Source organism: Diabrotica virgifera, chromosome 9 (assembly GCF_917563875.1).
Source record: "Diabrotica virgifera virgifera chromosome 9, PGI_DIABVI_V3a".
NCBI lineage: Eukaryota > Metazoa > Arthropoda > Insecta > Coleoptera > Chrysomelidae > Diabrotica > Diabrotica virgifera.
In genome coordinates, this window is record NC_065451.1 from 200,902,748 (window position 1) to 200,928,384 (window position 25,637).

At 32.4% G+C, this 25,637-nt stretch overlaps 1 protein-coding gene across 4 annotated transcripts in view; it reads left to right on the forward strand.

Annotated features, from left to right (window-relative positions):
* Window positions 1-25,637, forward strand: part of LOC114329288 (uncharacterized) — a 157,637-nt gene that overhangs the window by 22,158 nt on the left and 109,842 nt on the right. For 3 of the 4 annotated variants that reach the window (XM_050662080.1, XM_050662081.1, XM_050662082.1), the window contains exons 2-4: window positions 6,541-6,691; window positions 21,232-21,343; window positions 23,880-23,985. In XM_050662080.1, the coding sequence (XP_050518037.1) occupies window positions 6,547-6,691; window positions 21,232-21,343; window positions 23,880-23,985 (363 nt within the window). In that variant the 5' untranslated portion in view covers window positions 6,541-6,546. Of the gene's footprint in view, window positions 1-6,540; window positions 6,692-21,231; window positions 21,344-23,353; window positions 23,986-25,637 lie in introns of those variants that run through there. The other variant, XM_050662083.1, reaches the window with a different exon arrangement.

Here is a 25,637-nt window from a genome sequence, read left to right on the forward strand (position 1 = left end):
GATATTGATTGATTTAAAAAAAAAACGCGATAATTTTATTCCCAAATAAATGGTGCTTTGAAATTCCTAATAAAATTACTTAGGTTACTATGGAAACGTATTGAGGTTTTCTATCATTTATGTAGAACACTAACAACTGTACGGAAATATCATTTCCTTACAGTAAGGAAATGACATTTCCTTACAGTAAGGAAGTCCTGACTTTTTCTTCAAGAAATTTTGACAGGAATGTCAAAATTTCCTGGCGATTTGCGGAAAAAGTTTATTATTTTTAAACATAATATGCAATTGTTTAAACAATATTTCACAAACAATAATAAAATTAGTTTGATTTTTGTGGAATTAAAATATTAAAATACAACAAAATATAGAGTAAGAAAATAATATATTGGATAAAGATTGGAAGAAATGTTGGTGGAAATCAACTTGTGTGAATCGAACACCGCTGTCCTGCGCGTAGCACCAAAAACTAATGTTTATTTAAAAAAAAATTCCTGACGCCGTGGTAATTAATCGGTTTTAATTTTGTAAATTGCAAATGAAAGGTACAGTACACCTCTATAAGCAAAAAAAATTCAACTTACTATCTGATTTATTTTCAGTCCTGTAACATTTTGAAGAAATGAATTTTTTTTGCGAAAGCTGGATTGCAAAATTTATTTTGCAAAATCTATTAAACCGATCTTAATGAAATTTATAGTATTGTTTTACTGTATCATAAAGTTTTTCTGGGTGAAATGTGTAGGTCCTAAGTGTAGCATAAATGGTTGAAAAACGTAAAATGCTAATACTTGTTTTTGTATGGTTTTTTCGCAATTATTGCTATTTTCCAACTAGAGTGACTATTTTTTAAATTTTTAACCAATTCTATATTGTAGGAAATTTAATTACGCAACTTTTATGTCACTACAACTTTTCTCAGAAATGAATAGTTTCAAAGTTATAATCAAAAAACGAAGACAAAAATCGAATTTTTCCTTCATTTTTTGACATTTTGATTATTTAAATAATGTTCCGGACCTTTTTGAGAGGGAGGATAACTCAAATATTATTACAGTAGACTCGCGATTATCCGAGGTAATTGGGACCGTGACTACCTCGGATACGGAAAAACTCGGTTAACACTGTGCTTGGTTATATTGATAGAAAAACACGTAAATGACTATAACTGTGGACATTTTAATGACAAAACTGATACTTACAGTACTTTCTATAAAAGATAAAAACATTTGCCTTATCAATATTACTGTTTAAAAAAGTCTGATTGATTATTGCCTAAGCTTCATTCCTCTTTTTGAGGCGACGATGTTGCGCCATGGTTGAAAGTTGTAACTCACAGGTTATGACTTTTGCCTCGGTTAACCGAGGGGCTCGGATAACCTAGACTCGGATAATCGCGAGTCTACTGTATCTGATTTATTTTCAAGCAATTTCTGCAAAAAAATTTGAGTCACCTCTCAACGTCCATCTCAAAACAGATGCGCCCTGGACTAAAGTACCAAGCCATAATAAATGAAGTCAAGTAAAATATCTTAAAAAATTAATATTTAGTGAGTATAGAGTCTATATTAATCAGTTATTTCAATAAAAAATGTAAATTTGACCTGTTTATCAAAAATACAAAAAAAATTTAAAACTTAAAGTGCCAGATGATGACATCCCAATTCGATTTTAGAGCTATAAGTTCAGAATGACACTAAATAACCACTTCAAACACTAACACATCTATGCTATATAATATTATAGAAAGCTACTATGACGCACAGCTCCGTTACCAAACTTGAAGTACCAAAAATATTTGATAAAAATGTGTTATGGGGTGCTGGTAGTGCCGGGTCAAGTAACAATATTGAGCGCCATGCACGTGGTAGGCGGCTGTAAATGTGAGTGCAAGTAAGATGCACAATTGGACTGTCGGAGTGGCATCTCTCTCGCACTCAGCATTTACGGGCGGCTACCACGTGCATGGCGTTCAATATTATTACTTAAAAATAACAGCTTAGTAATAAAATAATGACAAACATTTCTTTTTTTATGAAAAGTTTAACTCACTTTTAGTCTAAAACGAAGTTTAATACAAATTATTGTTAAAACAAGACTATTATTAGCTTACATAACAACTGTCACTGTCAAACAAGGTCCATAGGCAACTTGTCGTACAGTAAATTATCAATAAATAAAGATTATTGAGAAAAATATGAGTGGTGCGATAATTTTGTCCAGGAGCAGTGTCGGATTTACCACTAGGCCGACTAGGCCGCGGCCTAGGGCCGCAAGCAAAAGGGGGCCGCAGCGTTTTGTAAAAAAAACTTTTTTGGTAAAAAAATTTTACTAATTGAATTGAAATCAGTAAACAATTTTTCAAATAAGAGAATGGCTATTCTACTAAACACGTGGTACGTTATTTTACAACGTTTTGACAAGAGTAGCAAAACATTAACTGCTACAGATTTGAATGTGACTTGCAACATACAAATCTCTAAAGGAGTATGCATTGAGAGACAACTTTGATTCCTATGAAAAAAGAGGAAAAGAGTTTTTTTTTTATTTTATAATGGCTTTGGCTTAGCCAATTAGCCAAGGAAAAGAGTTGTCTAGAAATGAAACCTATGTATATTCTTGAAATAAGAAGACGCCCGAAAAGAAAAGCTCTCCCTGGCTAAGACAAAGAAGATAAATCCACTGAACCCCACCTGAACCCCACTTTAATGGCAAAGAAAACTTAAAGATTCAATGTTGTAATTGACACGCTTTATTCAGAATTGAATGAAAGGTCCGAAGCTTATTTCAGTCTTAATGAAGAATATGGATTTAAAACAACTTATCATCAATTTCCAATAAAGAAATTGGGGTAAACGTTTCTATTTTGACTAAAAAGTATCGAATCGACATAGATGGTGACTTTGTAGAAGAGTGTGTACAGTTCAAAGGCTTTGTTGAAGGTATATTTCATGAAGAAAGAGAACCTCATGACAACAAGATTACCATGCCTCCGAGAAATACACTTTTGGAGTATCTGAAAATCATTCATGAAAAACAGTTAACAACATTATTTCCGAATATGAACACGGCTTTGCGCATTCTACTATGAATGATGACATCTAATGTATCTGGAGAAAGATCATTCAGTGTGTTGAAAAGAATCGTTCGGCCATTTTTGTTTCAAATGCTGAGCTTTTTCAAGCCTTAGATGTTAAAAATTAGATTAAAGATTTTGCAGCCAAAAAAGCTAGAAAAGTGAGTTTTTAGAGTTTAGATATGATATTTATTATAAGGGAATAATGAATAATGAATTGAACGATCTAGAAGTTTATTTGTTGTATTCTTATGCCTGGTTGCACCAACAGATCTTAAGCTTAATTAATTAATAAATTAATCTGCATTAACGAAACATATGCGTTGCACCATTGAGTCTTAGATCAATTTTCAGCTTGCCACAATGGATTGTCATGTGGATTGCTTTGATAAGAATTGAAAATTATGGTTCAACGTATGTGACACTTAAATCGGCCCTATCTATAAGCTGAGCTGGGTTGTAAGACACGATTAATTTTATGAAACAGCCCCACGAATGGAAGCCATTTTAATGAAGCGCGACTAATTGGATAAACATGAAGATATATAGATCTGACAAAATTCGTGCTACAAAAATTTATTAAGTACCTCGGTTGCTCAAGTCATCAAGAGATTTAAGGGAGTGGATTCTTTAATAGATGTTATGATATACTCTTATTAGCTTAGAAAAATTAGAAAGATAGAAAAATCGGAATATGGATGTGAAATAAAAAATAAAGAAAAAAAAAAAATAAAATATTGGGCGCCACTGGTTACCTAAGGAACCAGAATTTATACTAAAAAAACAGGTATTAAAAGAAAAATGGTATTAAATCAAAATAAAACAGAAAATAGTCAAATAAAAAAATATACATAATATACAGAATATTATAACGTAACTTACCTTATTTATTCAGAATTCTATACTCAGTCAATTTTTTAATGTTCTTACGATTCAAGAGAGAAGGGAAGAAAATAAATTATATGTTGAAAATCAAACATTATTTATTAAAAACAAAAAAATTAATCTCTGATCTCTCTGTTATAATTAGAGACCAGATTACCAATTAATCAAAGATGAAACGAACAGTTTTACAAATATAAAAATTATACCTTAACAATTAGTGTCCTGGCTTCTTCCTCGTAGCTTGATTCGAAAGTCCAAGGCGCTATTGCACTCGCGAAACACTTCACTGTCGTTAGTTACAGCAAACAGTACATTGTTTATAAACAAACATTATTATAGAAAAATTCAGCTTTCACTTGAAGATAAATAGTTTAAAAGTTCGTTAAACTGGATCAAATTTTACTTTTACTCGAATAAAATTATTTAGTTAGACTCGAACGTGATTATTGAAAGTTCATTAACTTTGACCAAAATAAAGTATGTGAGCATACTACATGTTTTAACTGCACTGTTAAACATAGTAATGAGAAAATTGAAACTCTTCTCTCCTACTTCTGGTTCTGACTGCTTAAAAGAAATTAGTGGATACCAAAATTGGTATAAAATGATAACGACGATTTGCTTAGAAACAGCGGGAAAATCGCCGGAGTTCACGATACACCATCACATTCGCCGGGCTGGAATCATCCTAGCCGGCTGAGAAACTGGAAAACTACATTCCGAAACCTCAATGGAACTTAACTCCTATGACGATGGCCCTAAAGGAACCAAAACTCAACTTCACTTGATGGTGACTTCTACCGAACTCAACTGAACATGATGATGGCTTCTACGGAACTGATCTCTAGGACCGCTAACTCGATCCTTCTAAAACTTGGGTTCCTTCTCCCAAAAAAAGTGACTTCCTACTTAGACCAATAGGAATCATACCAGATATTTCTCTACCAATCAAATGGTCAGAAAAACTCTCAAAACATCCCTCGAACGCCATGATGGTTTTACTTTCAACCAATTACAAATACTTAAACTTCGCAATAACAAAATCTCTTGAGTTTACACGAAATGCGATGACTCACTCATACAATTACAGTTAGTTTTTAGAACCAATATTTAAGAGCTTTACTAAAAGCAATCGACTAATCCTTCCTGCTCTAATACAACCCTCAATAAATTTGTGTCTGAGAAAGTCATAAACCTAAGACTCTAGTCTACAAATGCCATAAAAACCTTTATACTCTTGAGTCTTTACTTAACGTGGAACCTCTTTGAAAAATATTCCGTTTACAATTGTGTAGGATATAAACAATTTGGGGCACCTTTGTACACCAAATTTCAAAGAATCGCAAGAACCGAAATAAACATCCAAATCCCGTGAGAATTGAATAACGCCATACTCTGCCTATGCGGAAGATCGATATACAGGGCGTAGCGAAAGTATTACTGGGTCGGAATTTCAAATATTTAGACGGGGGTTTTTTAGACTGTTTCAGGGTTAAGCTGGAGCTTAAGATTTGTTGGTGCAACCAGGCATTAATATTTTGATTTTTCAGTACCGTAGCCTATTACACAATGCTAGTACCTACAGTTCATATTATTTTTCTTGTTCTTTTACTTATAATGTCTTTTCTACTTCGGCTTTTTCAGTTTTTTGTTGTCATCTAAACTTTTCCCTCTGAATGAAACAAATGGTATTTAATTTTAAACTACATTACTAATTATTTATAATATAATCATTTTAGCAATATTAATAATTTTCCAAATAACTGCTGTTTGCTAACATTTTGAATTTTATATTTTCTATTTTCTTCTTAAGAAATTGTTCTCTATCTTGAGCAGTTCTTAGTATCGAATGTGTGTACATGCGTGTCCAGTCTCTCACGTTCTTCAGCCAGGAGCATTTTCTTCTTCCTGAACCTCTTCTTCCTTCCACTTTCCCTTCCATTATGAGTCGTAAAAAGTTGTATCTTTCTCCTATGTAAATTATTTCCTAGATAACTCGTTTTTCTGTTTTTTGCAATATTTAGGAATTCTCTCAGTCTCCATTCTTCTCACCACCTCGTTGTTGGTCACGTGATCTGTTCAAGAGATCTTCAGCATCCTTCGAAAAACCAACATCTCAAAGGCTTCTATAAATATAGAATTCTTTCTATAAATTTTCTTTTTCAAAATTTCTATAAATATAGAAATTGTTAGAGCTGTTTTGGGGTTTTAGCCAAATTTGCAAACCAAGATTATTTAATTAGTAAATACATTTCAACCTATTTATGTCCTTATTCAAATAGAACATTAGAGGCATTTCTATTAATTTATGTTATACTTTGTATTACGAATTTTAAAAAGTAAAATTGAAATAAACGTTTTAATTATTATTATTTTTATTAAGTCTTTATGCTTTAATTACATAATCGTGAAGTTATCGGGGGCCGCTGGGGGTAATTTGGCCTAGGGCCGCAAATACCCCAAATCCGGCACTGTCCAGGAGTTTATTGACTGTTTTTAATTTTCGTGAACTGTACTTTAAATCTGATTACCTTTAATGCCTTACGCAATAAATATACTAATGAATACCTTTTTTTAAGGTCACAATGCCGGATCCACTTCCTTTGGATACGGGACCATCTATTGAGTCAAATTCAAAATCTTCGGAGCAGCGACTACTTGGAGTAATTAATCTATCAGAACCGTCCGCTTTGAGCTATCAAGAACTTAGGTCTATACACAGTCCGAAAGGTAAGAATTAGATAAAACGTTATACAGGGTGTCCAGAAACTCTACCGACAAACGAAGACAGGAGATTCCTCAGATAATTTTAAGACAATTTAACCCAATTCACTTAGTCCGAAGATGCTTCATAAGGGAGCTAGAGCTCTTTAAAGATGACGTCATGAAATTAGTTTTTCTTAAATACCTCCAGAACGCTTCTATTTAGAAAAACGAAAATTGGTATACATATTTACTTTTCAGAGTTGAATCGATTCCATCCATTGCAAATTTCTAGTACCGGTCATAGGCGTCCGTTTTGGGTAGAGCAACGGGTGTTTTATCGCATAACTTTTTTGTCCTTAACTTTTATGCATTTTTGACACCGGATTATTAAATTGTGAGGTATTCTAGTACTAAAAGGTACTCTTGCTTTAAGTCGGTAGGACACCCCGTTTTCTAGAAAAATCGATTTGAAAGTTTTTCGTTTTTGGAATTTGAAAAAAAATTGAAAGAACTTTTCAACAAAAAACGAAATATTTTACCAACATAAAGTAAGAGTAACTTTTAGTACTCGAATACCTCATAATTTAATAATCTAGTGTCAAAAATGCTCAAAAATTCAAGACAAAAAAGTTATGCTTTAAAATAACTGTTGACCTACCCAAAACGGACGCCTATGACCAGTACTAGAAATTCGCAATTAATGAAATCGATTTATCTCTGGAATATAAATAATTGTACCAGTTTTCGTCTTTCTAAAAAATTTTTTTAAAAATTTTAAAATCGATTTTTCTAGAAAACGGTGTGTCCTACCGATTTAAAACAAGAGTCCCTTTTAGCACTAGAATACTTCACAGTGTCAGAAATGCATAAAAGTTAAAGATAAAAAAGTTATGCGATAAAATAACCGTTGCCCTACCCAAAACGGACGCCTATGATCGGTACTAGAAATTTGCAATATATGGATTAGATTTATATCTTGAAAATAAATACGCGTATCAATTTTTGTTTTTCTAAATAGAAGCGTTCTGGAGGTATTTAAGAAAAACTAATTACAAGACGCCATCTTCAACGAGCTCTAGCTCCCTTAGGAAGCATTTTCGGACTAAGTGAATTGGGTTAAATTATCTTAAAATTATCTGAAGAATCTCCTGTCTTCGTTTGTCGGTAGAGTTTCTGGACACCCTGTATAGGGTATCCTGAAATCAATCGGGAAATAATTGTGATAGAAAATACAATGGCATTCATTAAACAAGATAATTTTTTATTTATTCATAAACTGTATAGTATTAGTTCAGAGAAATAAGGAAAAAAATATCCTGTTTGTGACACAACCCCCTCCAGACCGAAATTAAATTTTTTGAGTAGTATGTACATCTATAATAATAACCTATATGTTTCCTGCAGCTGATTTTGATGATATACATAGTTATAAACAAATGAAGATGAAAAAACGGTAAATTTTCTATTTTTTCGTCTATTTATCAAAAATTTAAGCATTTTAAACAAATTTGAGAGTAAGAAACTCATAAATCATATAAAAAACATCTAATACGGCGTTCGCTGAATATGTCTATCCTCATTGGTTGCCTAGAAAATTGCAAAATAAGTCATAAATTTTGAGTTTTTATAAATATTCATAACTTTTGTAAAAATTAACTTAGAACCTTCTTATTACACGGAATGCTGACTTCTGGTGCTTAAATCATACCCTAAATTTCAAAGCAATTGGTCAAATAGTCGATGAAATGAAGCATTTTGGCTCGCAATTTTTTCGTCCAGCATGGATTTACTTAAAATTTTTACAGAAGTTAGGGAATAGTCCAAGGATCCTTTTCTATATCATGCCGCTGTACGCCAGAACCTTGGGGGTGGTTGCCACCCCATCTCGGGGGCGGGAATTTTTTATTACATTTTAACCATGTAAATCGATGTAAAAAGTAATTCTAAGAAAAAAATGTTTTTTAAATTTTCTTCGTAAAACTAATATTTTTCGAGTTATTCGCGCTTGAAAGTAACAGTTTTTCGATAAAAAAATCGACTTTTTTAGAGGGGTTTTTGGGAATAACTCGAAAATATGCATTTAATCAAAAAAACTGTAGATATCAAAATTGTATCTTTTAGTAACACAAACCCAATTATTTTTCTGTAATACCTTTAAGACCAATACAAACCGAGATACGCCATGTTAAAAGTTAGCTTTTTTCGTCAAATGCATAATTTAAAATATTCAAAGTAAAATAACGGTAAAAACTTTGCATTTTTCGAGAAAAACTTTGCATTTTTCGAAGAAAACTGAAATAATCCTTTTTCAAGTATACAGTTAGGCCTTTCAAAAAATAATAATAAAAAGTCTCTAGCCTAAAAATTAGGCGACTTATGATCAAAAAAAGGTCGGTACCTGCTTTTCTCTATGAAAAAATCTGTGAAAACAACCCCCTAACTACCCTCCTAAAAAAAAATTGGTCTTCACCTTTCTGTAATTCCTTTTATATTTGTATTGTCAATACAACAAAGAAGTTTGACCAATTTAAGAGGCCTAATTGTAGAAAAATTGGAGTTTAAAGAAAAATGATTTTTTTGGAATTTCCCATTGTTCACCTTTTACTTCAAAATATCTCCGAAAATACTGAAGATACTAAAAAAATAATGGAACAGTAAATTGTAGCTTTTTTAATAAGTAAAATTTCCTTGTACACAGATTTTCATTACAGTGAACAGTTAATGAGATATAGCTGTTTGAAACCTCTATTTACGAGCAAACACCCACTTATTCGAGCCCTTTAAACCCACCCTAATTAAAAACTAAGGATCTTATGGAATTTAGTTTACAAGTCTTATAACTCTTCAAAAATCCTACAGTCATTTTTGAAAAAACTTTTTATCGCCAAAAATGAAGGAGCTATGTTTATAAAACGAATTTTTTTTTCTAAAAATTCGGATATTCCGCTTATGGATAATTTTCAATGTATGTATAATACCAGGAACCGATTCGCATACTGAAAGATGACTAAAAAAAACTATTTATATTTGTATTTGTACATATTTGTAAATTCTTATTTTTATGTAAATAAATGTTTTTGTAATTCTTTAATTCTACTTTTTTTCTGTATAGATCCATTAAAATTTCTACTTATAAAAACTGTAATGTTATTAAGGCTGGTTTTTAAGGGTTGAAATATTATGATATTATATCCTAAAGTATAAAACAATCATTATTCAACCAATCAAAACCAAATTTTATCCATATTAAAGTTTACAATGTTTTTATATAATTTTTGAAAATAAGGGGTAGTTTACACCCCTAAAAATAATAAACGCCCTTAAGCATGATATAGAATATGAAGTACAGGGTAAGACGATCCTAATCCCAAATTTTTATGTAAATCGATGCAAGCCGAAATTATTCTTTTAGTATTTAGAATTTAGTAGTAAATTTTTTATATATAGCTCCAACAAGGTTGGTTTTAAGGTTATTATGATAGTATATCTTAAGGTGATACAGTAGCGATCAACAGGTAGCCAAAACGCGTTCCAAGATTGCGGCTATAATTTTGAATATTTTTTCGAGATATTTGGCACACGTATTCGTAATATAATAAAGAATGGCGTTACAGAGCGCAATTTGAAAAATATATTAATATGTGGAAATTACTCTGTAATTAAATACAATATTAAAAAAACGAGCCTGTACCGCCATTAAGAAGAACAAAAAAATACACTTTCTTCAAATAAACTTTTTTATCCAATGCCTAGATTTTGTGTCATTTTGGAACTACTAATGAAATAAAAAATTTTAGTAGTTCCAAAATGACACAAAATCTAGGCATCGGATAAAAAAGTTTATTTGAAGAAAGTGTATTTTTTTGTTCTTCTTAATGGCGGTACAGGCTCGTTTTTTTAATATTGTATTTAATTACAGAGTAATTTCCACATATTAATATATTTTTCAAATTGGGCTCTGTACCGCCATTCTTTATTATATTACGAATACGTGTGCCAAATATCTCGAAAAAATATTCAAAATTACAGCCGTAATCTTGGAACGCGTTTTCGCTACCTGTTGATCGCTACTGTTTCCTCTTAAAGCACAAAACAATCATTATGTAACTAATAAGAACCAAATGTTGACAATAGTAAAGTTTAAAATGTTATTTTATAATTTTTTACAATTAGGGGTAGTTTTCACCCTTAAAAAACCAAAAGCGTACAACGGCTCAATATAGAAAATGAACTAGAGGGTGTAATGAGCCTAATCCCAAATTTTTGTTCAAATCGATGCTGGACGAAAAAATTGCGAGGTTTTGCCATTTTTTCAGCTTTATTTCCTCGACTAAAATAGTTTAAAGGTTATTTAATTTGTTTATCCCAAAGTATTTTTTTTTTGCAACACTATAAGTCAGAAAATGAGGAACTTAAAGTAATATTTTGGATAGTTTATGAAAGAAGAAAATTTACACTAATAATTTAATTTAAAAAAATGACAAAAATAATTATAAATACATATTGCAAAATTATTTTGCAAGAACATGTGAATTAAAAAAAGGGGGGGGGCTAACTTTGTCCCTAATTGCTCTAGGACAATTGGTTTTTTTTTCTAAATGTGTATAAAATTCAGTCTTTCTAAATATGAAAAAATAATTTTTCTACGGTTAACGGTTAAAAAGTTATTCTAATTGTTTATAAGTAAGCAAAAAAAATCGACATGTTTTTGCAAAATAATTTTACATCGTTTAAAATTACTTTCCGTTTAAAATTACTTTTTGTCAATTTTTTTAATTAAGTTAATAATATAAATGTTCTTCTTTCATAAACTGTCCGAAGTATTGCTGTAACCTCATACTTTTCTGACTTATAGTGTTGCAAAAAAAATGAATTTGGAAAAACAAGTTAATTAACTTTTAAACTATTTGACCAATTGCTTTGAATATTAAAATATAATTTAAGCTCAAGAAGTCTCAGCATTCCGTGTAATAAGAAGGTTCTAACTTAATTTTTACATTAATTATGAACATTAATAAAATCTCAAAATTTATGACTTATTTTGCAATTTTATAAGCAACAAATAAGGATAGACATATTCAGCGGACGCCATATTGAAATTTTTTATATGGTTTATGAGTTTCTTATTCTCAAAGTTATTTAGAATGCTTCACTTTTTAGTAACAGACGAAAAAAGAGAAAATTTACCGTTTTTTATCTTCATTTGTTTATAACTATGTATATCATCAAAATCAACTGCAGGAAACATATAGGTTATTACTATAGATGTCCTTACTACTCAAAACAATTGGTTTCGGCCTGGAGGGGAATGTGTCACGAAAAAAATCTTATTTGTCTGGACTATATAATATGGTTCTTGTACAAATATATCTTTTTCTTCACATACCATATCAGAATTATCCGACATTGGCGACAACTATTGCAAAGGCTTCTCCATCTTCTGCAATATGGAATAATTATAATTGTCCTGAATTTGATATCTGAGTCCATTCACGAAACCTGGGAGCAGTCGCGCCGTTAGAAAAAATCTAACATTTTACCCTTTTTCGTGATAACTCGATGAAAAATTTTGCAGCATAATTTTCCACTCGTAAGTGCCTCGAGGAAGGGCGTAGGTTTATTTTTTAAATTTTTTTGTCTTCTTTTTTTTTTGTGAAATTTATGGCTTTGGTCAGAACCAATTAGCATTAATAATTATTGTTAGAAATAATATTTCTAACATAACAAGTAAATAAAAATACTATAAAATAAAAATTTGTTGTAAATTCAAATTTATATTCGTATTGTTAGATAAAATCCAATGCGAGACTGCTGACGTGACAGAAGTGAGCGCGACTGTTCCCGAGTTAACCAAGAAACTTGATTTCTTCATTTACCTGTACGGCTCTATTTTGCCTTTAAGGATCAGTTGTAGTATTCTATATCGATTTCCCCTCACTATATGTCCCAGATGAGATAGTTTCCGGTGTTTTTAACAGTTTTTAGCAGTTCTTTCTTTTTTGGCCCTCTTTAGTACTTCCTCATTAATTTTTCTTGCTGTCCAAGGTATCTTCAGCACCCGTCTTCCCGTTTATGAATCTACATTTCTAATGCTTCAATTCTGTTCATGGTCGATACTTTTAGGGTTCACAGTTCTGCTTCATTCAAAAATACAAACCAAACATAGCACTTAACCATTCTTTGATTTAGTTCTAAACTCAGATGATTATTGCAAAGAAATGAATTTATTTTCATAAAAGCAGTTTAAGTCACTGCTATTCTACGTTTTATTTCTATGTCTGGATTTAGTTGGTCCGTTGTCACAGTTCCCAGATATGTCATCTTGTGAAGTTTCTTAACTTGGAATCCATTTAATTGAAGATCTGCATCTGACTGTGGGTATGGACTATAAAATTGCGCAATTTGCATCTGTGATTTTGCAGACGCAGATCAATTTTTTTCCAAATATTTCTGGTTTCTTTGGTACTGTCTTTAATTCCATCTTCTGAGGGTTTTCATGGACTTACCCCAATAAAACCTTCTTCTTAGGGTGCCGGTCCGTTCCGAACGTTGGCGATCATTCTGCCTATGATGATTTTGTTGGTTGCTATACGGAATAGATGTATTGAGGTCTTTCTATTCTATACCATGCTCTCAGGTTAGCAAGCCAGGATATTCTTCTTTAAATAGTCTAGTCTCAACAATGGGGGGTCCCTTGAGCACTTTTAGCTCGCCGTGATTTGATGGTGGTATTATAGGTTTTTTTGGGTCGCTGAATCCAATGGAAGTGGTCTGGAAGCCCAAATGTGCTGCGTTTAATTGTTATTAACAAATTATGGTAAAATTATGTGTTTTCAGGAATTATTAGAAGCCCTGTAAATAAATTGATAGTGTTAAGGTCTTCTCTGGTCTATTTTTGTTCGCTGAATCTAGTGATGAGCGAGACTGGTCTTGGTCTTGCGGTCTTGGTCTTGCAGCAAGACCAAGACCAAGACCGCCTTTTGGTTGCAAGACCAAGACCAAGACCAAGCTTGCAAGAACAAGACCAAGACCGAACCTTGCAAGACCACGCAAGACCAAGACCAACCTGCAAGACTCTTGCACTTTTTTTGAGAAAAATTGGTTTTTATTATTTAACTTTATTCTTTTAGTTCAATAATATATACTGACATTGTAAGAAACCTTAAATCGAATTTTTAAAATACATAATATTTTGGTTATATTTTTAAGTCGTTTTGATTAAGTCAAACGGTTTGCATTTTCTCAACCTTCAAAGTGTCCAGAAGGCAAGTTTTCAAACGGCGACAGTTCAAGGACAATTGAAATTACTTGTAAGACAAAAAAATGTAATTATAGATAGGGTAATCCATTTAAAAAAAAAATGCAATTAAAAACGGTTTTTATGTACCAGTAGTTTTCGCTTTTTTGTCTAATAAAAATAAAATACTGACACTTATTTCAATTCTTTTCGCATAATCGAGGAAAAATGTAGGTCGCTAAATTTAAAATTAATACAAAAAATATCATAATAGATTTTGAAAAGGGATTCACAATGCTGTGAAAGCATTGTGGCCTGAATAAAAAATAACTGGTTTTCGATTGTAATGTGTCAAGCTTGGTATCGCAAAATCCAAAGCTTAGGTTCAGTTTCTGAATATAATGACAAAAATTCCGATACTGGGAAATTTTTAAAATTATTTTTTGGATTAATTTTTTACAATCAACGAAAGTTGGAAGTTGAATTATTTGTGAAAATCCCGGATGACAAACGCGTAAAGAATTTTACTGATTTCATAGTTGAAAACTATTTGGAAGAATCTAGGTTTTCCCCAGAAAGGGCCAGTACTACAATTATTAGTATGTGCCGCACTTGAAATGCATGCGCATCATTTCAGTGTGTTTTAAATTCTAGTTTTTACTACCCACATCCGAATATTTTCAACTTTTTAAATGTCATAATGGGTATTCAATCCAAAAATATGTGAAAATAAAAAGTGCGAATAACTCGTGTTACGAGAGCAACGTAGATTAAATAAAATTAAAGAACTGCAAGATAACAAATTACAGAATTATTTAAGCGTTTATAACTCCCCATTAGGTTTAGTTATTATGTTATAGTATTCCCTAATAGCACAAGGACGTCCATAGGACGTCCTTCACGGACTTTAAGGACGTCCCTTGGACGTCCGTTTTCGTCCAAAAAACGTCCTTTATACGTCCTATTTTGGTCCAAATGTCGCGCTACCGAACGTCCATCTAAGGTCCGAGGGGACTTAAATTGAACCTTAATCGGACGTAAATTGCACCTTAATCGGACGTCCTAGGGGACGTAAATTGGACCTTAATCGGACGTCCTAGGGGACGTAAATTGGACCTTAACAGGACGTCCTAGTTTGGTCCAAAGCCACATTGCCAAACGTCCAATGGACGTCCAGCTAACGTCCGAGGGGACGTAAATTGGACCTTAATCGGACGTAAATTGGAACTTAATCGGACGTAAATTGGACCTTAATCGGAAGTCCTAGGGGATGTAAATTGGACATCTTAGTTTTTAGGGAAAAGGAACTTTTATTACAAATTACATTATAATATATTAATTTATTGATATTTATTTATTAATAACAAACGGGACAAACAAACTTTCAAAATTATACATGAATGCAGCATTAAAGAAATACATAATATACAAATATTACCTATTACTATCTATATAAAATTATAAATAAAAATAAAATAATAAATTAATACAATAAAGTAGATACACATTTATTGAAACAATGTAACATTTTGCATTTTAGTGCTTCAAATAGTACCTAAAGATATTGATATTGCTACTGTAACAAATCAACAATGGCACAGTATATATAGGTCCCTCTTTATACTGTGACAATGGTACCTAATTTATTATACCTCCGAGTTACAGAAATAAGCAAATTTCTATACCAAATAAATAACATACAGTTTGTTAATACCGTTTCGTATTATTCTATGAACGATGGGTGGATATTGACCATCAAATACGGAGAATTGTTTGAATTCTGCACTTGAAGACAATAACGACGCTTCCGCAGGTAAAAAGATTTAGTGACAAATAAGTCAGAAAATAGGAAAAACATTGTGAGATGTATAATAATAAATAAATTAAAAATTCAGCAAAACTGCGTAGAAGATCGTAAATTATCAAAAAAAAGTATTTAAAATTGGATAGAAAATATACATGAGGTATAAAAAAGTATCAAATAATCGAAAAATGTGCTAAAATGCAAATATGTATAATGCAAAATTGTAAAGAAATTTTTTGTTTATTAAAATAAGGTTTGGACAACACAACACAAAAATTAAAAATCTCACTGTTTAAAATGTTTGGATGTCATCCTCCTCGGCGTTTGTCCTCCTCTAGGTCATTAAGAATCCATAGGCTATGTCCAGACGGTGGTAGCAGAGTCTGAATGCTCTTCGGCGTTCAGTTACCAGAAAGTGACAGGCTACCCCGGTAAACTCCATGAGCTGTATGGGGTTGATGACTTCCAAAACTCCTCATCCGGTCGAGGAATCAGGAACATGGACTGCTTAGGCACTTCAGAAAAACTCCAGGAACAGGAATCCTCAGCGTAGTTGATTAAAATGTTGGGCGCCTCATAGGGGCACATTATAATCCATTGGATTGACCTATTCATTGATGCTCTAAATGGCCCGATGAGGCAGTCGGACGCTGTGTTATGCTGTGAAACAGCGTCTTCATTTCTTTACATAATAATATACAATGTAGTATATTTATAATATTATACAATTCGTATAAATAGGTATAATATAATTCCTTAAATTATGAAAATAAGTGGTTGATGAATAAAACTCTAGGCGGGAGCCCTAACGACGACAACGACTGAGAGATCAGCTCTCGAACTTCGAATTGATATGGGTGAATCGAAAATCTATCGCCTATCGTTATAGTTTTTTGAACAGAGAAACCAGGTAGTGGGGGCGATTTTCAGACGTCCAGAAAACGTCCGTATTTCGTCCAGTAGAAGGTCGTCCAACATCGGACGTCCGAAGGACGTACATATTTAGTCCACCGAAGGACGTCCAAAGGACGTTCATATTTATTCCACCCGAAGTACGTCCAACGTCCATGGACGTTAGGACCAAAAATGGACCTATTTTGGACGTCCAGAGGACGTCGTGTGCTATTAGGGTTAGGTCTATAAAAAGGTAAGGTAAATATGTACGTATTTACTAAAAAGTATGTTTTAGTTAGTTTATAAAAAAAGTTAATTATATTAAATAATGATTAAATAGAGTAAAAATATTTGATTTTTGTGTTCTCTTAAAAAAATTTAATTTATGTTCTTAAATTTGACCCTCCTAGGATAAATACTACACTGTTCGAGTGAAAGGAGCAGATCATTATCTGTTAACAACTATAAACCGTTTATCCATTTTCGTAAAATCCGTGAATTGAAGGTCACCGACCATTTGTGGCACCTTTAAGAAGCTCTTTTTCTTTAACATTTTATTAAAATACAGGGGCAATAAACAATAATCCACACTCAAGACGTGGTCTGAAGGCAGGCGGCAGGTATCGACAGCATGCAAAACACAACGTGACACAACCGAAGGCCGGCAATTGCAACAAGGGTTGTAAATGCAGGTTTTTTCTACTGATAAACATTACCATTATAAAAATATACTCTAATCTCTTTATATAGAGAGAAATAATTAGGTCATTAGGTGAATGTATAATGTTAAAATTGGTATCCGTTTGAAACTACATTCTACATTCTGTTAAAATTTTAAAGCAAAAAATATAGTTTCATTCTTCACATCTTTATTTATTTCAATGTATATTTTATTCGAAATTGTTTGGTTCAAATTATTACTACCAAAAAAGCAAGACCAGCAAGACCAAGACCAAGAACAAGACCGGCTAGTGCAAGACCAAGAACAAGACCAAGACTGCCTTTTAGCTGCAAGACCAAGACCAAGACCAAGCTTGCAAGAACAAGACCAAGACCAAGACTAGCCTGGTCTTGGTCTTGTTCTTGTTTTGCTCATCACTAGCTGAATCGAATGCGACTAGTCGCGATTACTCAAAATGTGTTCTTATTTTCTTATTTTGTTAATAGCAAAATAATTGTTTATTCGCCGAAAAGCTCGAAATGCGTTATTTACAGCAAGTTTGTACTCTTTTTCCTAGTATTTTTATACGCTAAATCGATTGTCATTAGTCGTGATAGCTTAAACCACGTTCCGACTTTGTTATTAATAAATTATTGCAAAAATAACGGTTTATAGTACGTTTACTCACGGTTTTTGCTCTAAATTTTAAAAAACCACTTGGAATGACATGAAATTTGGCATGCATGTAGCTAACATGTCAAACAAAACAAGTGATATTGTGCCGATGTGTGCTTTACCCTGGGGGTGAATTTCACCCCGTTTGGGGGGTGAAAATAGAAACCTTTAAAATAAGTCCGGAATTGAATAAACTGATTAATTCTAAGCAACTTTTGTTCTATAGAGTTTTTTCACTAAGTCAATACTTTTCGAGATATTTGCGAGTGAATATGTTCATTTTTCAACAAAAAAACCAAATAACTCGAAAAGTATTGACTTAGTCAAAAAACTGTATAGAACAAAAGTTACTTAGAGTTTATCCACTTCCGGACTTATATTAAAGGTTTCTTTTTTCACCCCCAAAAAGGGGTGAAAGTCACCCCCAGGGTAAAAGCAGACATCGGCACAATATCACTTGTTTTGCTACGTTTGTGATGTTTGACATGTTAGCTACGTGTTTGCCAAATTTCATGTCAATCCAAGTGGTTTTTTAAGATTTAGAGCAAAAACCGTGAGTAAACGTACTATAAATCGTTATTTTTGCAATAATTTATTAAAAACAAAGTCGGAACGTGGTTTAAGCTATCACGACTAGTGGCAATCGATTTAGCGTATAAAAATACTATGAAAAAGACTACAAACTTGCTGTAGATAGTGCATTTCGAGCTTTTCGGCGAATAAACAATTATTTTGTTATTAACAAAATAAGAACATATTTTGAGTAATCGCGACTAGTCGCATTCGATTCAGCGACCAAAAATACACCAGAGAAGACCTTAACACTATCAATTTATTTACAGGGCTTCTAATAATTCCTGAAAAACACCTAATTTTACCATAATTTGTTAATAACAATTAAACGCACCACATTTGGGCTTCCAGACCACTTCCATTGGATTCAGCGACCCAAAAAACTTATAATACCACCATCAAATCGCGGCGAGCTAAAAGTCTCCACGGGACCCCCTTTGTTGCGACTAGGACGAGACTAAAAAAGCCAGGAATAAAACCAATTAGTCCATTCATTAACGGTAAAATATTGCAAAACCTTTAAATTTTAAAGAACCGCTTGGATTGACATGAAATTTGGCATACACACAGCTAACAAGTAAAAGAAAAAAAGTGATATTGTGCCGATATGTGCTTTTGCCCTGGGGGTGGTTTTCACCCCCTCTTGGGGGTTAAAAAATATTCGTCCAAACAAAGTCAGGAAATGGGTAAACTGGCTAATTTAAAGTAACTTTTGTTCTATAGAGTTTTTTCACTAAGTCAATACTTTTCGAGTTATTTGGCAGTGAATATGTTCATTTTTTCAACAAAATAACCACGCTTTTAGACGGTTTTTCGCAAATAACTCAAATTGTAAGTATTTTGTCGAAAAAGCATTCTTAGCAAAAATATAGCCTATAAAAAATTTAAAAAAATTGTGAATATATCACGTTTTTTTATTTAGTAGAAGCAGAGTTATAGCTAATGAAATATAGGTTCATATTCGTCAAATTCCAAGTGGAATAGTTTAACGTGAAATAACCAAAAATGAAGCACATTTCGGGGAAAACTCATTTAAACTTATTTAAAGTGTTTAAAAAAAGCTGCATTTTTGTTTTATAAAAAAAAATTTCTAGCATCAAAATTAAACAAGTTACGCTCAAAATAAAGTTAGTCCCTTTTGGTTTTGGTAAAAAAATCGAGAAAATCACCCCCTAATTAGTATCTTAAATGAACTTAATCGTAACGACTTCACAAGTTTCTTGACTCGTGTATATATTGTTTATATGATCTGTAAGTTTCATCGGTTCAAAGTCCTTATTATTGAAACGGCTGTAGTTAAAAGGGGTTGAATCACTGATCACGAATGTATGCAAATTTAGAAACACCAAATCTTGATCAATTTTTGTCTAACAGTAAAACAAAAAAATACATGATATTCAGAAAAGCAAATCTGACTTTTTTTGTATTTCGAGACTTTTGGTATCTCTAACAATTTTTAAGTTATTTTGAAAAAAAGCATATTTTTCAAAATTTAAATTTTTAAAAATTTTACTTTGAAACCAAATTTTTTCAAAAATAAACACTTTGAATCGATGAAACTTACAGATCATATAAACACAATATAAGTAAAATAATTTATGGAGCGGCAACGATTAATTTCATTTAAGTTGCTAATTAGGGGGTGGTCTTCCCGATTTTTTTTTTGCAAAAACAAAAGGGACCAACTTTATTTTGAGCGTAACTTGCTTAAATTTAATGCTAGAAACTTTTCGTAAAAACAGAAATAAAGCTTTTTTTAAACACTTTAAAAAAGTTAAAATGGGTTTTCCCCAAAAAGTGCTTAATTTTTTGGATATTTCACGTCGAAATATTCTATTTGAAATTCGGTGAATATGAATCTATATTTCATTGGCTATAACTCTGGTTCTACGAGATCCAGAGACCTAACGCGTACACCATTTTTTTTACTTTTTTATAGGCTATATTTTTGCTAAGAACGGTTTTTTCGACAAAATACTTACTTTTTGAGTTATTTGCGAAAAACCGTCTAAAAATGTGGTTATTTTGTTGAAAAATGAACATATTCACTCGCAAATAACTCGAAAAGTGTTGACTTGGCGAAAAAGCTCTATAGAACAAAAGTTACTTAAAATTAGTCAGTTTACCCATTTCCGGAGTTGTTTTGGACATATATTTTTTCACCCCCAAGAGGGGGTGAAAGTCACCCCCAGGGCAAAAGCACACGTCGGCACAATATCACTTTTTTTCTTTGACATGTAAGCTATGCGTATGCCAAATTTCATGTCAATCCAAGCGGTTCTTTAAAATTTAGAGCAAAAACCGTGAAAGAATGGACTAAATACAAAGTAACTGCGTTAAAGCACATCAACCAACAGCCATTGGATTACGTAAAAGGTACATCTGTACCTATATTAGCTTGAAATGGTTGTATTATTTGTATGATGCAGTGCATTGCATATCTAAATATCTAAAGGCACGTATCTACTATGTTCGCCAACCTCTTGCGCTCCGCGCTCCCTTCAACTGCTCCAATGAATACGGCATGCGCTCCTCTACATATAAACCGCCACCGATTGGAGCACACCGTTTCACAGTCCGGGAGCTTGAACGTATCCAATATGTGAAGCAGAAGATATACTAAATATACAAGCCTGCATACCAAATTTTATTAAAATAAAACATGTATAATCGTATTAGGATTTATATTATGTAACTTAGTATATTAAATATATCCGTAGGGCGAGTTGTAAGCAATGTTAAAGCGTTATCTAAAGAAGAAATTCTGGAATCATATCTCGAAAGTGAATTCTACGCAGCTTCTTCCAAAAAAATCACTCTTGATTTTGTAAGGTATGTATTTAAATGCATTCGATTCGTTTGGAGTACTCACCTACTGAATTTTTAGCAGAAATTTACAGATTAAGAAAATTTTTGTATTTTGTTGAAGTGCCTTCAATATTAAGTCATTGTTATAATCCCTAGAGTTGCAGCAGTTTATTTAAACTGTGTTTATATGTACATAATTTTGTCTTCTTAAAAGTAATAGTTATGTTTATACAGAGTGGGTCAAAGAAAACAGTCAACCTCGATATTTGGCAGTATTTATTAGATTTTAAAGAAATGACTAAATAGGTCGATTTTTGATCTAACACATGCTTACGATACATGCATCTGACATTTGTCAACCCTCTCCCTTCCATCTCCCCCACCTCTTATTTTAAAATAGGGAATAGGGGTCGTGTGCTACCTCATTTGAAAGGTTATTCAATTCTCTACTCAGTAATATTAACATTGACATAATTATTTATACAGGGTGTCAAAGAAAAATTATTTTGAATTAAATTATTTGACATAAAAAGAAGAATGTATGCAATTTATTTAACTCAAAATACATTCTACTACTGACAGAAAACAGAGAAAAATGTTTATTTGACAAATACATATTGTTTTTCGCTTAAATTCAATATTCAACCTACAAAAACGCAATTTTTATTTGTCAAAAAACATTTTTTTCTGTTTTGTGACAGCAGTAGAATGTATTTTGAATTAAATAAATTACGTACATTCTTCTATTTGTGTCAATTAATTTAATTAAAATATTTTTTCTTGGACACCCAGTATAAATAATTATTTTAATGTTTATATTACTGGATAGAGAATTGAATAACCTTTTAAATGAGCTAGCACACGACTCCTATTCCCTCTTTAAAAATAAGGGGTGGGGGAAGTGGAATGGAGGAGGTTGACAAATGGCAAATGTATGTATCAAAAATCGACCTGTTTCGTCATTTCCTTAAAATCTAATACTGCCAAATATCTAGGTGGACTGTTTTTCTTTGGCCCACTCTGTATAATTCTTATATAGATTTGTTCATATAATATGGTTGTGTGTGAGACACTGTGTAGTGCGAATTGCAGTTTTTGTAATAATTTTGACTTTAAGTACCTACTTGAAAGAGTATGTATTTTCTTTGTTTTTATTTGTTAGATATTATATTGCAAACATGTGCGGGCTATGTAATTTAGTTGATTGTTACAAATCGTAAACAATAATTCGGGCAATTGCACATTTAATTTGATGATCGAATATATTTCTTCGTTCTCAATATTTTGTAAATATACTCAGCGCGTGGGTTGACCCAGAAAATACATACTGCCGCTAAGAAAGAGTATACAATTTAGAATGATTCCTTCGAGTCAATTCAAACAGTTAAGATGAGCCTTTAGACTCATTCGAGTCACTTCAATCAATCAGCAATTATACAGTCGTTCTCAAGTTATTGCAGACATATAGATGGATAGAGGGCATATCTGTTTATTTCTCATAATGTGTCTTGTATTGTAACTATCGAGATTGGATGTTGATCATCCCCTATCGGTTCTTCTTCATTCTTCTCAGAACCTCATCATTTGACTCGGTCAGTCCATGGGATTTTAAATTTTCTCCGATATAGCCACTTCTCAAATACTTCCATTTTTCTTCACATTCAAGGTTCACGATTCAACGCCATAAAAAAAGACACAGAAGATGTAGCATCGTAGCATTCTTACTTTGATTCCAAGAGAGAGGGTGTGGCTCTTGACGAAAGCTCTCATCCCCCATACGGTTGAAGGTGGATCTAGCTTTTCCGATGTGCGCTATTATCTCTAGGTTGTTGGCTCATTCTTCATTTATTATGATGCCGAGGTACATAATTGTAATGTGTCCCTCTTTTTACAGGAGTTTGGTCGATGCAGAGTTGACCTTCTCTTATCTTTTTCTTGCTAATGATCATAGGCTTTGTCTTAGTTTAGTAAAAATTCTTAATCTGTTAAATTCTGCTAAATTTATTGTTGTTTTAATATAATTTTTACTCACAGCACACCTAGAAGAGAATATTGTACAATTCATTTGCAATTTATAAAAAACTATTTACTAAATTGTTCACTTTTCGTTTTATCATCAAATACAACTAGACTCGAGGTAGCATTTTATTATCATTTTTTTTATAAACTGTGAAGATTTGGAGAGTTGAAAGAAATAGAAGATGAAGAAAGAAGCAAAAGAACAACAAGAAAAATGAAGATCAGAAGAAAGAAACATTGAAGATGCCTGAAATATTAATTTGGAGCTTTTCGATATAATCATTAATTTAATTAAAGTTTTTATTTAAATTATTAATTTAAATCAGTTTAAATTCAATATTTATCAAATATCATGAAGAAAATGTAATTTTTGTTATGAAAAATATCAGTTTCACTTCATTAATCGTTATCAGTTAATTTTAAATAATTTCCATCGACCAAATTTGAAAAACTTCCAAGATCAGAAGAAGTTTCTATGGCAGGAGGAGTATTGTTTTTTTCCAAAGTAAAATGAGTATGCTAACAGTTCGATTGTTTATAGGAAAATCAAGTCAAGACGAAAAGTCCTTAAAGAGACCAAGGAATACCTTCATCTTGTGAGGAGTTATATTTCCTATGTGCACAAATACAATTTAAAACTATTTTGGGTAAGTCATATTACACTATTTTTTTACCACGATATACTTATCACTTATTAGGAGGATTGCCTTTTTAGTCTTGCATATAGCCCTAAAGACAAAAAATATGTACTTTATTGCTTTTCAAAATATGTCCCACCTATACACTTTTGCACACGTTCAAACTAATTGGTAAAACAGTTACTCCAGTGTATAAAAAAAAGGTAAACAGTTTCAATTTCTTTGCAACACAAAAATGCAGCAGCCGCATAATACTCTGGTTAAATCGGAGAGTGCAGGAAGAGTCTATACCGGTTTCGGAGGTCTTTTCCCCCTCATCAGTAGTCCCACATTCTCTTCTCTCCGATTTCTCCAGGTATCACACTTTGGGCCTTTCCGAATTGCAAAGAAAGAAATGTCACGGATGAACTAGAGCCATCTACCGAAAAACAAAGTAAGTTATCAATCGAAGTAGCACACCAGATTGACAACTGGTGGAATACTTTCTTTGGTTAAAAATCCACAAGGAAAAAGTTTTCCTGTAGTTGGCTGTATACCATGTAATACAAAAAATAGTAAATCCTTTATAAAAGGTATATATTTAAAATCCCTAAAAAGGGCTACATCACAATCACATAACTAGTTTTCGACTGGTTTACCAGTCATCATCAGTGCTTACGTGAAGTTTAAATGCTAACCACCAAGATATAATTTAACAAAAATATGTGGGTCAAAACCCTGTATAAGTGGTCCGTTAAGGAAACATCAGTTAAAAATGCCAATTAAAGCATGGATGTTTAAACTATTTTAATATTATGCCCCAGGTAACATCTGAGCTGTGGTGTGACTTGATTACATGGTGAAAGTCTGGCAGCAAATGACATAGCTCAGATGTTACCTGGGGCATAATATTAAAATAGTTTAAACATCCATGCTTTAATTGGCATTTTTAACTGATGTTTCTTTAACGGACCACTTATACAGGGCTTTGACCCACATATTTTTGTTAAACTATATCTTGGTGGTTAGCATGTAAGCACCTCCACGTAAGCACTGATGATGACTGGTAAACCAGTCGAAAACTAGTTATGTGATTGTGATGTAGCCCTTTTTAGGGATTTTAAATATATACCTTTTTTTTCTTTGGTTACACCTCCTGAGATTTTCAAAATTTATAAATCAAACAGGATACCGAAGAAATTAAGATGAGAGAATTTTAAATAATTCTCAACTCATCTGCTCAGCGTGGTAAAATTCTCTCATCTTAATTTCCTCAGCATCCTGTTTGATTTATGAATTTTGAAAATCTCAGGAGGTGTAAAAAAAGAAAGTATTCCACCTGTTGTCAATCTGGTGGTATGGGAACGATATTTATTGTCGTTTTCTAAGCTACTTCGATTGATAACTTACTTTGTTTTTCGGTAGATGGCTCTAGTTCATTCGTGACATTTCTTTCTTTGCAATTCGGAAAGGCCCAAAGTATGATACGTGGAGAAATCGGAGAGAAGAGAATATGGGACTACTGATGAAGGGGAAAAGACCTCCGAAACCGGTATAGACTCTTCCTGCACTCTCCGATTTAACCAGAGTATTATGCAGCTGCTGCATTTTCGTGTTGCAAAGAAATTGAAAATGTTTATACATTTTTAATTCATTTCTCTTTTGTAGGAGTATTAAGGAAT